Source organism: Archocentrus centrarchus, chromosome 1 (genome assembly GCF_007364275.1).
Source record: "Archocentrus centrarchus isolate MPI-CPG fArcCen1 chromosome 1, fArcCen1, whole genome shotgun sequence".
Classification (NCBI taxonomy): domain Eukaryota; kingdom Metazoa; phylum Chordata; class Actinopteri; order Cichliformes; family Cichlidae; genus Archocentrus; species Archocentrus centrarchus.
In genome coordinates this window covers 39,332,105-39,345,640 of record NC_044346.1, presented here as the reverse complement: position 1 = coordinate 39,345,640, position 13,536 = coordinate 39,332,105, and the positions used below count along the sequence as shown (strand labels likewise).

General features: G+C 42.5%; 1 protein-coding gene across 2 annotated transcripts in view; it reads left to right on the top strand.

The window, feature by feature from the left end:
- Nucleotides 1-13,536, top strand: part of sorcs3a (sortilin related VPS10 domain containing receptor 3a) — a 232,051-nt gene that overhangs the window by 158,123 nt on the left and 60,392 nt on the right. For both annotated transcript variants that reach the window (XM_030730511.1, XM_030730512.1), the window contains exons 5-9: nt 1,093-1,166; nt 2,640-2,704; nt 3,272-3,390; nt 6,369-6,458; nt 7,036-7,215. In XM_030730511.1, the coding sequence (XP_030586371.1) occupies nt 1,093-1,166; nt 2,640-2,704; nt 3,272-3,390; nt 6,369-6,458; nt 7,036-7,215 (528 nt within the window). The remainder of the gene's footprint in view (nt 1-1,092; nt 1,167-2,639; nt 2,705-3,271; nt 3,391-6,368; nt 6,459-7,035; nt 7,216-13,536) is intronic.

The following is a 13,536-nucleotide window of genomic DNA, read 5'->3' as shown; positions in this document are numbered from 1 at the left end:
CACGTGCTGATAAAAATGCTGAGCTCAAAAACATATGTGCCAAGTGTGCTTATTAAAGGCTTTTTAATTTTTACAAAGCAGAGTGCCTGCGTGTTGTTCCTATTCTTTACTCATAGTGTGTGTCCTTGGATCCGTGTGTTTACATACCTGCATTTGTGAAGTAGTGCTTACCAGCCAGCTTATTGGCATTGGTTCTGTTTATGAAGGGGTCCACATAAATAAGTGAAATCCAATGAATCACAACAGCTTAAAATGAGATGGCGAAGGTAGCATGGCATGGCATCGCTGCTGCAAATGTACATGATAAAAACCCACCTGCTGACATAGATGGAGAGTTTCCCCTGCAATGCTGACAAAACAAATTTGCAGCAGGTGACAAATGTGTATCCTTTTATGAGAGTAAGTGTGTGATAAAAGACAACAAGTGGGAACATTAGCATAGCCCTGAACTGGGCTTACTGAGCACAGAGCTGCATGAAAATAACAGGACACGGGCCCAGCGAGATATAAGGGTGTTGTTCCTGCAACATCAATCAGTGCGGAGTTGGAAAATGAGCCAGGGTTATTAATCATTTGGTCAAGCACAAAAAAATGTAATTAGTACATTAAAATTGGGACAGTGATTCCACGCTGTGATCCCACGTCAGCCGAGCCATACATCATTCCACACATTTGTGGAAATTCCAGTGACAGAAGTGAAGCTTTGAGGAAAAGCGTCCAACAGCAGGCTAAAACCTCCTGAATCAAGTCAAATACGTGCTGATCAAACTGAAAGTGGACACATTAATGTTTCAATGTGTTATTCACATAAAATGCTTCATGTAGAGCATTTGTAGCAAGAGGAGGGGATGGAGGGTCTTTATCTGTGATAATACGCCAGCACGAATGTCTGGTCGTTAATGATGATAGCGTTTCAGCGGTATGGCAGCCCATCTCCCGATAATGCCCCAGACTAACCTCCACCTTGAAACTAACCAGCCGTGTCTCACGATCAGTCATCACCACTTGTGATTAGAGGCCAGATGAATGGAGAGACATAAATTCATCTTGCTAAAAGACGCGTTTCCCCCCTTTTCTCTCATATCTCCACAGCTGTACAGCTCGGTAGACTTTGGGAGAAAATGGCAGCTCATCCACGAGCATGTCACGCCGAACAGATTCTACTGGTGAGTCATTCGTTCTCACATCTCTACTTTTACCTCTTTTTATTCTGCTCCATTCCTCTCCCCCAAAGTTTTGTTTGCTCAGGAATGCAGAAAGTGTTGCTCATGTTCGGGGCGACTGAGCAAGTGATATTGATGGCTTAGAACAAGGTATGTGACTGACTGGTGATGCTGCTAAAATTCTGCACATTTTCTACCCCTTGATACAATCAGGCAGAGATTAATCTCCTCCTTCAGAACGCATTTTGCATTCAGCGTCCGAGGGCATGTCGCATTCCACTTCATTTCTCACACTCGCACCCTGCTCGTATCAGGCATACTGCAATACTAAATTATTATTTTTACATTGGCAGTAGAAGGAAGAGGGGTGGATCTCTACAGATACATACATGCAGATACATGAGCTATGACTAATAATGGATCCAGGACGTTCCTGTCTCTTCCTATCCAGTCATGTCTGCTGCTCACTCCCCCTGCAGTGTACCTACTATGTCTGAAAGTGCACACTCATCACAAACGCAGGGCTGAATATCTTCCGGCTCAGTGCTCCTCTCCCCCCTCTCTGATGTGACTGGGGTGTGCCTGGGAATGCCTTTGGCTATATGCACCACAACCTGCATAAATCTGGAGCTGCTTCTTTGCCATCATGGTATAATCCTACATAGTGTGCACAATCCATCGTAGGGTTTGCCCTTCACTGCCAAAGCCCCCTCAAGGACATTTAAACACTGGATGGGCCTGTAGCAGTGGCTAGGCAATCCTCCAGTTGGCCGTATTTAGACAGTGGCTTCATCAGCCTCCAGGGGCTATGAAATACCACCACAATGGGAGAGCTGCATCCATCTAGTCTAATCCACCAGCAGGGAAACGAACAAAAAGCAAGATTATGCTCTGAGATACACTCGTAGTCAGAGAGTGTAGTGGCCTTATAGCACTCAGTCAAAGATAAGGAGATTGTATTTCTTTGTATTGTTGTATTTTCCTAAGGGGGGGCTTGTGGGAACTTACTATATTAGAGTGGACCTATCAGGCTCATTCCCAGCTCCATATCTCTACAGGAGCAGCCTTTCATGATCCACAGTTCAAAATAGTCCATATCTGTCTTATGTGGACCTTGGTGCAGCGCTCAGTTCATCCCAAACAGTCACCTCCTTTAAGCTAGTTCTCTTCTGATTGGCTGCCCCTCATATAGTAACCTGTAGATGGGTGGGGCAGCCTACTTAGACCCACAGCTGGGTGCCTGAATTTTAAAGATTTCTACTCTCTAGGCCATCATGACCGAGCCAGCAGTAGAATATGCTAACATTATTATTTGGCCATGTTTAAAATGAGCCATCACCATTGTAACAGTATGCACACACACACACACACACACACACACACACACACACACACACACACACACACACACACACACACACACCCTTTTCATCCCTCTCTATTATAAATTCCTCCATGCTTTTCATTCTCTTCCAGGTCAGTCGCAGGCCTCGATAAGGAGCCAGATCTGGTCCACATGGAGGCTCACACACCTGATGGAAGTAGGTGTCTTACACACAAAGAGAACCGATGAGCAGGTGTCTATAGGAATGGATTCCTCTGAAAAGAAGTTGTCCCCAGGGAAACAGCACTGGCTCCCCCCACAATAAACCCAGTGCATGATTCTTCTTTTCTTTTTCCTTTCATTCGCCGAACGTCAGCTCCATAAATCTGAAAGGCAGCTCCATCAAGGTCTTTCATCCTGTAGGTGACATAGGTGAAGCTGCCCGTGTATGGTGCTGGAGAAGCATCACTCCAACAACCAAGAATTGTTTTCCTGTTACTGTCATGATTGGCAGGCAGAGATGCTTGCTTGAGGTGTCTACACGATGAAAATAAATCAGGTGCTACACAGAGAGGCAGATTAGTCAGAGGGAGTGTCAGACTCTGCACTGTGCAAATAAGACAAAGCAATCTTTTGATCTAATTGGGAAGAAAATGGTTAGCATACAAAGATGCTTTCAGTTGATCACTCATTACAGACAAAGTGTTGCTGCAGCTGCTGTTGGTGTATGTGGAAGGATACGTTAATGCTGATGATGCTTCCTGTATGTGTTCCTGTGTGACAGATGTGCAGTATGTCACATGCAGAGCTCAGATATGCACAGAGGCTAACAGGAACTACCCGTTCCCTGGATTCATCGACATCAGCTCTTTGGTGGTTCAAGATGACTACATATTCATACAGGTAGGGCTTTGTCCACTCAGTAACATCACTACCTGCTACACGATGAATTCTGTAAATGTAGCAGATATGCTCCATCGTCTGTACTGAGACGCAGGCTCAGCCTTTGTATCAAATGTAAGAGTGGATTTGAATGGCTGCTGCAGAAGTGACCGTTAAGGGGCGGAGTTACTTCGATGTGTTGAAACTGATCTTGTTGCAGTCAGGTGTTCACAGACTGTTTCTGGTATGAGATTTGTTGTCCTCTACAAATGATTTCAGTTGGCAGGAAGAAAATACGTAAAAATAATTTTACGTTAACCTCAACTGAACATTCGTGCTTTGTTTTCCTGTGTGAGCAGTTTTAATATTCATCCAGCCGCCGACTGGTGTGTCATATTAATCACGATTTGTGCAACAGAAAAATCTGAAATGGTAATGTCCTGAATCCTAAGTAACACAGATGCAATTTATGGGTTGTATTTTAATTTCCTCTCCAGTGTGAATATTATTTACTTTGACATTGTGCAAATGAGGTTTCATAGATTTAAAAGTCAACAGGAGAAGTCGGGATAATTACACACCTAGTCCACAGCAGCACCAATTTTATTCAGATTTTTCTCTAAAAGCTGCTGTGGTGTTTGATGTTTCCAGCTGGAGGAAAAAGGAGTATCTGGTTCTGGTTTCTCATTATCGCTTCACCTTTTAAAATGGATCTGGATGGGACGGTGGCCACAAGGCTGCCAAATGTCAAATCACGGCAGCTACTTCTTCACCACAAACTTCGGTTCAGCTTCCCCGTTTTCAGAAACTTCTACAGAAGATGCTTTTTCTCCAAAAGCCTTCCTTGACACTGCCACCACAAACTAGTCCCCCAAAGACCCTGACCCCTGTCCACAGTCCACAGAAGCACCACACAGACTCACATCAGCCTCAGAATTTGAATCGTCCCATCCTGCTAAATGTATTTTACAAATGCGATTGGATGTGCTGAATATCTTAATAATTTATTAAAGGGGAACTTTCAAACAAAAATCCACCTTTTATATTATGAGTTCCAGCTGTAGTTGTAAATTCTCTTGGAGTTATTTGATCCAGCTAAATGTTTTATTCAGTAGAGAACGGAGGGGTTCAGAAACCCTATTTGAGTCACCTGCAGGCAAGTCCTTCCTCCAGAACCTTTTCTGCCCTTGGCAGCACATTAGACAAAGAAATAGAGTTGTTCTCCAAAGATCCTTCAATCCTGTTTGACCTCTCCAAAGTCTTTCAAATAAACTCACAAGCACTCAGCCAGAACCACCCCTTCAATTCAAGCACCTCCACATTTTAGCACGTATGCATCACAGATGAAAGATCCTGAAAGGGATGGGGAAAAAAATCCATCATACCAATTCCTCTTAAAGTTCAAACTGCCTCTGGTTACCCAGCCATCGATCTGCTGCTCCTTCACTCGATTACATGTGGGACTGTTCCACAGCGCTCACTGCTAGGCTGCTGTATTTCCTCTCAGAGCTCAGTGTTTTCTCTCTACTCAGAGCACTTACGAGATCGGTAAAAGAATCACCCCTGTCGTACAACATTAATGCTGACTTCACTTCTATTTAGTGGAAATCAAGTTTTGATTTGAAGGTTTTCCTCTAATGAATTTCATTGCATTATTGACAGGCAAGAAAAGTAGGTTATGAATCTGCAGCCTCACTTTGCTAGCTGCTTCTCTGTGTGTACAAAGTGTCCTTCTGTGGTCTTGAGGCTAATGACACTCCAACAGCCACCATCCCTGTTTTCTTGCTGCATAAGCTAACAGCTTAGAGTGTTTGCAAAGGGTCTAGACCATTAAGGGTGTTTTTTTCTTTCCTAGACAGCAGATGAGGTTCAGTTAGGTAACTTAAAGATTTCTCTCGACAAAGAATAATGAGACTATCGATTCTCCTATGAGATATTTACCAAAGTCCACTTTGAAACCACCAAGTGCATTGACACCTGGGCTGCATCCTCTGAATGTAAGCTGGGAGGTTGCTATAAATGACCGCGTGTCAGTGATGAGGTTACACATCAGTCCTTCATAAAAGGTGTCAAAGAGTGTAACAGGACATGTATCAAGTATCACATGGTTACAGTTAATTGAGTTATAACGACCAAAAAACACATTATACACAAATTAAAATGGCATCAAAAATGTTTTTTTTTTTGTATTTATTTATTTGTTTGTTTTATTTTGTATTTTTTGTATTTTTTTAAATTATTTTTCAGGTACAGTGGACAAAAACAATCTCATAAGAGAAAAAATCCCTTAATCAGATCTCGATACTCGCTCATGTCCATCATCTGTTGCTGAGCTGAGACGTGCGCGTTGCGTTCGGGGTCACCACAGCAGGACGCTCCACACGTTTGATGCCCTTCCTGACACGAACCCAAAACAGATTTGTGTCTCCGGCTTGAATCAAACTGGCAACTTTTCAGCTGGAAGGATAATGTGTAAGCATTACACTATGGAGCCACTGTTACTGGGCTTAAATAAAAATATAAATATTTAAATAAAATCAGATGTGCATAAATGGCCTAAAAATCCTCCAGTCCCGCTTCCACCTGCAGAACATACACATTGTCGTAAGTATTTGGACAATGAAGAGGTGATTGAAACGCCAACCAAGACTTACTCTTCCCTCAGCTACTCATTTTTAACAGTACTAGTGAATTTTAAAACGCTAAGAAAAGATAGTTTATGGTTTCTGAGATTATTTTTTGGTAAATGCAGTCCCACGTTTTTCTCTCCCCGTGGACTGTTTGCCCACAGTCACCCACAGCCTTCATCTTAGACTACAAACGAAGAGCAGAAAGCTTCAGGTCGGTCTGCACGAGGACAGAAATCACAGAGAGAAATTAAAATGTTTAGTGTGAATAATATTAATAGTGATCAGCACGCTGTAGTTGATGGATAAATTCTGGTGCACTGCCGTAATACTATGCACACCATGTTTACTGTACTTAACTATATGTTCTAGGTTCCTACATCAGGACGGGCCACGTATTATGTGTCCTACAAGAGAGACCCATTCATACAAATTAAACTGCCCAAATATTCGCTGCCTAAGGTAAGCTGCAGCACTCTTTTACTTGATCATGATGATGATGATTCACACATATACTTTTAACCTATTAACACTCCACCAGTCACCAGCTAGGATCAGGTTAGGATCACATGTATCCATTTATCTGGAATTTCCATTCACTGGCCAAACCAGCAGGAGATGTTATAACAAAGATATAATACAGACCTTTAAGGCCAAGATGCACTTTGATTTAAAAGGCAACAACTTGTCATTTCTGAAACTGTGCCTGCAGCCTAACCCTTCCCTTAAGTGGTTAGCTAGTTAATGCTAAAAGGTTAATTAAGAATGTCAGGATAAGCTAATCAAAGTTAATGAAGTATCTCAATAATATTTAAAGATTTTGTTGCTTGTTTTTTAGTGACAGGCAGCTCACTGCCCTTTTCAGTTCCTACGTATCTCACAATATATTAAGAAAATTTTACAGTATGCCACGAACATTTATATTCACATCACAGCATTGATCTCATGACCAGTCCCACGGGGTCAGCATGTTCGGATCCGTCACCTCTCTGCCTCCAGTCATAACTCTGCTTAATCTCTCCGTCCGCTCTCCTGATAGGATTTACACATTGTCAGCACTGATGAGAAGCAGGTATTTGCAGCGGTGCAGGAGTGGAACCAGAACGACACCTATAACCTCTACCTGTCTGACACCAGAGGGATCTACTTCACCTTGGCCATGGAAAACGTCAAGACCACTAGGGGCATTGGAGGGAACCAGATGCTCGACCTATACGAGGTAGGCGCCTGCATGGATTCTAAATCCAGGGCAGGTTACAGGGACTGGTGCTGTTTTCACTGATCAGACCTGCTGGATTGTCCGTGGGTGCACGCATGTGTCAGAGCAAAAATACAAACTCCAAACATTTACAAACAAAAACAGGACTATAAAAAAATCACATATTTTAGAGAAAAACTAAGAAACACTCAGATATCAAATTAAATTTTAGGCCTGTTTAATGGACGATATCAGAAACGAAGGCATTTTAAGCCATTAATCAAGTTCTTCTAAGATGAATTGCACTTAAAATGCTGCTAACTGTGTGGCACCGAACATCACGCATTATGAACACTGCTCTATGATTCATGACACGCATCAAAACAGTACAAACATCCATCCATCCATTTTCTTCCTCCTGTCCGGGGCGGCATCAGTGGAGCCCAGACCTCCCTCTCCCCCAGCCTCCTCCTCCAGCTTACCCCTGATTCAGACTTCAGCTGCTACCATGTAACCTACGTACGTGGCCGATGTTGTTGTTTATACCTGTGCAGGTGCATTGTGTGTGTTAATTACCTTTCGGGTGTGTCCCTATGTTTTACATGCGGCACTTTTTCCACAAACACATTTGTCCCTCTAGTTTTTTTCACTTCTTTGTACAAACTTGGAGGAAGTAGCCGGAAATGCAGGGAAGGAAGGGAGGTACGCTTCAGGTTACATTATGGCATTTTTCTATGACGATGTAAGGGCTGCAGCTCCATCTGCTGGCACATAGCTGCACAACATCTAGGACAAACATTTACCAGCACGGGGTTAATTAAAACCTTAATAATTAGGCTAACTGACCAGTACGTCTGGTACCGACTAGTAAAAATAGCGACGATTAGGCGTCTAGTTGAGTAATCGTGCACATCCCTAATATTGACAGTACATATAAATTGTCCCCCAGATGCTGAACTGTGGACTGCAGAGAGTTTCAGAGGGACCTTTTCTGCTCTTTCTCTATATTTGTATTTCTTGGACTCCTCTGGAGAAGCTCTCCATCATTCACAGTTCAAAATGGTCCCTGTTCATCTTATGTTGGTTCTCGGTGCAAAACAGCCTAAAACAGCCTGAAATAAATGATTTTAGCTCCTCCCCCTTTAAGGACGCTTTCCCTTTAAGACCTGCTGATTGGCTGTTCCTCACAAACCGAAGCTGTGAAATGCAGGTGAGTGGAGCTCCTGTGCCCGCAGCCAGAGCGGTTTGAATGAGGCGAACATTTTCAGAACATCCTCGCTCACTGAAGACAGACACGTGTCTGTAACAGAGCGCCAGTCTGAGGCCGAGCTCTTATTGTTTTATTATTGGAAATGTGTGTTTGATGTTTGCACCCAGTGTTTCAACAGTATCTATGACAGAGGAAAAAGGATCATAGATACGCTTTAAGGTCAGTATATGAACTAAAAGCAAATATTTGACGTGTGGTGCACAGATTCTTCTTTTTTAGGCTATTTTCTTTTTATTTGAACATTAACTCAATATGAGGTGTGACTATTGAATATCGACTCTCACTGTGAAAACAATATGACTTTAGTACTTGTGTAAATTAAGAGCTTCAGAATCCTCCTGTCAAAAGCAGCTCTAAAGCATCAGTGATAACGCTCATTAGCAGCCAAATTATCTTTGTTTTGCTTTGTTTTTGTTTGCTTTGCTTTGGTTTGTTGTTTCATAAACAGTCTGCAGCACTGAAATAAGACTTCTTGCATTAAGATCAATCAATAAGGAGTGCTGACAGAGTGAAAGCAACGCTGTTTAAAAAGATGTTACCAAGGCCGGCTCGTGGACGCCGACCGTGTTTGAAGCCTTTTAAAAGGAGCCCGATCAAATATTCCTCCTTAGAAACAGTTTGGAAAAAGGCACTCGATAAAAAGGATGGATGAATGATCTCCATCAGTGTCCACCACAGACTAATTCAGTTCATATTCTAACTATTCAAGTGAACCGATCAACCGATTGAACCAGATGACGTCGACAGCGGGTTTATCAACACTTTCAACTTTCTTTCTGCTGGTTAGTTAGAGTCGTTTTACATGTTTAAGTTATTAGGCCGACACCAAACTGATGGAGGCTGTATAATCAGGTAGATTCCCTTTATAGACTTGAAGTCACTAGAAATGTGTGTGCGTGTTGTTTCTCTTGTGTTGGAATACTTTGTGTTTCTATGAAAACACTGCAGTGATATAAAGTTGTGGTAAAATAGCTGATGATGTTGATGTTAATTCTGCTCCAGCTGTTTACGTTTATTATTGACGTTTATTTTGCCCTGTGTGGGGTTCGGGGTATAATTGGCCATCTTTGACACGTTTTGATGCTGCCTTTATATTTCACCTTAAAAACTGTGATCCCGCCTCTTTTGGTATCATGTTTTGTGCACAGCCTCACGTGACTGTATTATTCTCATGCTGACAGCAACAGCAAAGTTCACTAAACTACTGTTTACATTAAAATGCAGGCAGGGCTCACTGACCAGCTCTCATGCAAATTCAGTATGAATCAGACACGTTTTTGCTGTTTTATTGGTAATTAACAAACATGCCAAAAACAGGACCCCGTCGCCCCCCTGGGGGCGGGCTGACGGTGGCTGATGTATGACGTGTGCGCACAGACCTGTTGTTTTGCAGCTTTGTTTCACAGGCTGTGGTCCTCCACACCACAGACATGCATACAGTGCAGAGTGTGTTTACTGGGGCTCACTGCCACGCAGCTCTGGACTTGTAATGACCTTGTTAGCTAACCTACTGCCTGCTGCATGTTTTTGTATTCACAGTAGAATTCCCGTCTCCGCTCCCCGGTGAACCCAGTTTATCTGCCCTGCACTGGCAGGTGTGACTGAGAGAGTGTGGAAGGATGTGAGATATTGGCCAGCAGCAATAGCAGCAGGATGGTAATTAACAATGCCATTGCTTGCCCTGCACAGTATGTGGCTACACGAGTGTGTGTGTGCAGTTTCTATTTGTGCGCTGCAGTTGTTAAGGCATTTAACCAAGCGGCACGACAAGGCGCTTTAATTGCATTTGGCACGGCCACATTTCTTGATCTGAACCTAAACAAGAGATAGATGATGCACTGCTGCTCTGATAAATCAGACCCATTACACAAGGACAGATACATGCTATAGGACCCGTCCCATTTTATTGTCACTCCCTGACAAACTGCTGTTCACGCAGAGAGGAGCTGCAGCTTCAGTCAGAGCAGACACAACACAGCATTATTTTATTGTCAGTCAGATTGGATAAGGGCAATTTTTGTAATCATGAGCCTTTGTTGTGCAAACTAATTTTCTGTTGACATGAGGGCTCTACATCACCTGCTAAACTTCCCTTCAGTCTGAGAGGGGGTTTAGCAGGTGGCTCTGCCACAATTAGCACTCAGATTGTTTGGAGTTCACTGTATCAAAAATCAGTTATGTCTCTCTCGCCTCACTATAAACTGCTCAGGATGATTGATTGAAGACATTAAAGTGGGGTTGTTGTCGGTGGAAAGCTTTGATGATGTGGATGATGCTGATACTCACAATGATGTGGCTCTTCATGTCTGTGCCCCCCCCCCCCCCCCCCCCCAAAAAAAACCAAGATCCAACAAATGAGTCATACAATATAATAATAAATAACTGTCAGTCCCAGTTGTTCAGTGTAGACGCTCCATCTTGAATGAAATGCATTTTCTTATATTGCCACTCGTGTTCTGATCTAGTGAACAGTTTTACACTTTAACATTTTCATTGTTCAGTTCAGTGTGAAACTGCACACCACCACAAGCAGCTGATGGATGGAGTACTGTCAGAGGGGGCTCAGAAGGTTATGTTTTCAAATGTGATGTTGCATATTTGTTTAAGAGCACAGTAATGTGCAGAGGTCTTGAGCCAGAACTCGTTTCCTTATATTTTTCTAGGAAAACAGGGGCAGCAATTTATGAAGCATTTGCATACATACATGGAAATTCAGTACATACGGCAAAAACAGAGCTTATCCAATTCTAACAACCTTGAAAGTTGATATTTGGTATGACCAGCTTTACTCTTCAGCACAGCCTGAACTCTCTCAGGCAGCTTTCTTCCAGTTCTCCAGGATTCTTGAAGGACATTCAAGAGTAGAATGGGAGGCAGAGCCTTCAGCTTTCAGGCCCCTCTTCTGTGGAACCAGCTTCCAGCTTGGATTCAGGAGACAGACACCCTCTCTATTTTTAAGCTTAGGCTTAAAACTTTCCTTTTTGATCAAGCTTATAGTTAGGGCTGGATCAGGTGACCCTGAACCCTCCCTTAGTTATGCTGCTATAGGCCTAGGCTGCTGGGGGGGTTCCCATGATGCACTGTTTCTTTTCATTCACCTCTTTTTACTCTGTTTATACCCTACTCTGCATTTAATCAATTATTGTTATTAATCTCTGTCTCTCTCCCCCCCTCACAGCAGATGACCCCCCCTCCCTGAGCCTGGTTCTGCTGGGGGTTTCTTCCTGTTAAAAAGAAGTTTTTCCTTCCCACTGTCACCAAGTGCTCATAGGGGGTCATTTGATTGTAGGTCTTACACTTTATAAAGCACCTTAAGGCGACTGTTTGTTGTGATTTGGTGCTTTATGAATAAAACTGAATGAATTCAGAGCTCTTCTTTGGATGTTTCTGCCTTTTGTTCTGTTCTCTATCAAGACGATCGCACACTGCTTCAATAATGTTGAGGTCCGGGCTCTGGGGCAGGCCGATCCATTACTGATAGTGTTCCACTGTAAGTTTTTCTAACAGGTATGCTTTTACTGTATTGGCAGTGTGTTTGGGATCATTGTAGTTCTAAAAAATGAAGCTGTTGCCAATCAAATATTTTCCAGATGGTGTTGCATGGTAGCTCAAAATCTGGTGGTACATTTCTGCATTCATAATTCCATCAATGTTGGCAAGATCTCCAACAGCACTGGCTAAAAAGTAGCCTCAGACCATGACAGGGCCTGCACTGTGTTTTGCAGATGGCTGTGGGCATTCACTGTTGTACCTCTCTCCTGACCATCTCTGTACATATTGGTAAGCAGAATATGGTTCAACTGAAGGGCCACATGCATCTCTCCCACATCCTGTGTCAGGTCTTTGCTGGATTTCTTTTTCCTGTTTCTTAAAGATGCTGGTTTCAGATGCTGGTCATCTGCTGTGGATAGTTTCTTAGTCCTGCCTCTTCTTCTTTTGTCCTCTACTTGTCTAGTTTCCTAAAATTGTTTAAGGACACACTGCACACCATCCTGACATATGCCAGGTTTTTGGCTAAGAGCTCTTTGGGTTATCTTTGGCAGATTTCTAAGATTCAACAAAAGAAATGAGAACAAATTATGTGTTTTTGCAACAGGCTGCCAGTAACAAAGTACCTAAATTTAAAAAAGAAATCCTTGCCAAGTTGTCTGTTATGTGTAGACACAACACTGGTTCATCCCTTGAGTCAGGTGCCTTTTTTTGGCTTGAATTATTCATAGGTCAGTGTTAAATGACTTAGCAAACAAACATTAATCTAAAAATGATCAGGTATAAGGACTGGACTGAAAATGAGTGAAAAACCAGTCAATGTCCAAAGAAAAACTCTGAAAGACCTTCAGAAAGCCCGGAGACTATTGCTCAAGTCCACTTTAAAACATTTCGACAGTCTGGCTCCTTGGAAGCACAATACAAAGGGATGAGAGGTGGCTCAAGACTTTTGCACAGTACTGTAGGTCCAGGCACCAAATGGTGCTTGGTTTGTATTAATACTTGATTATTTATAACATACAATTCTGATTTCAGGTAAAATATGCACAGTAGTAACCGTTTATGTAAAAACATTATGAGGTGGGAGTGATCGCCTCACCTCGTTGATGCCTCATATGTCATTGCGTAAAAACACTTGTGTGTAACTGTGACATCCAGCAGCTTTGACTAAAACAGCATCATTTTACTTGCAGGGAATGAAAACTTGCTTGTTTCACATAGAAAACATGTTCCAGTTTAAACATAGTGGCAGTGTGGGGGCAGAGAAGGGATGGGAAAGGATGAGTAAGCAAAGCTGCAACAACATAAACTTTTAAAGACAAACTTATAGGTTATAATACTGCATGTAATGTCATTTCCACAGCACAGTAATAAATACGCTCGTCAAAAACTCTGATAATAATCTCCGGTCCAGCGAAACCACTTTTTTTTTTTTTTTGGTTTCCAGTGTGTCACAAGTTTTTTGTTTGCATCATGCAAATCTGTGAAGTTTTACACAGTGTGATTTCATTGGTTGGCCCTTAGGTGGACTCACATCATCATCAGATTACACATGCAAGCAAGTACGTTAGAAATTACACCAA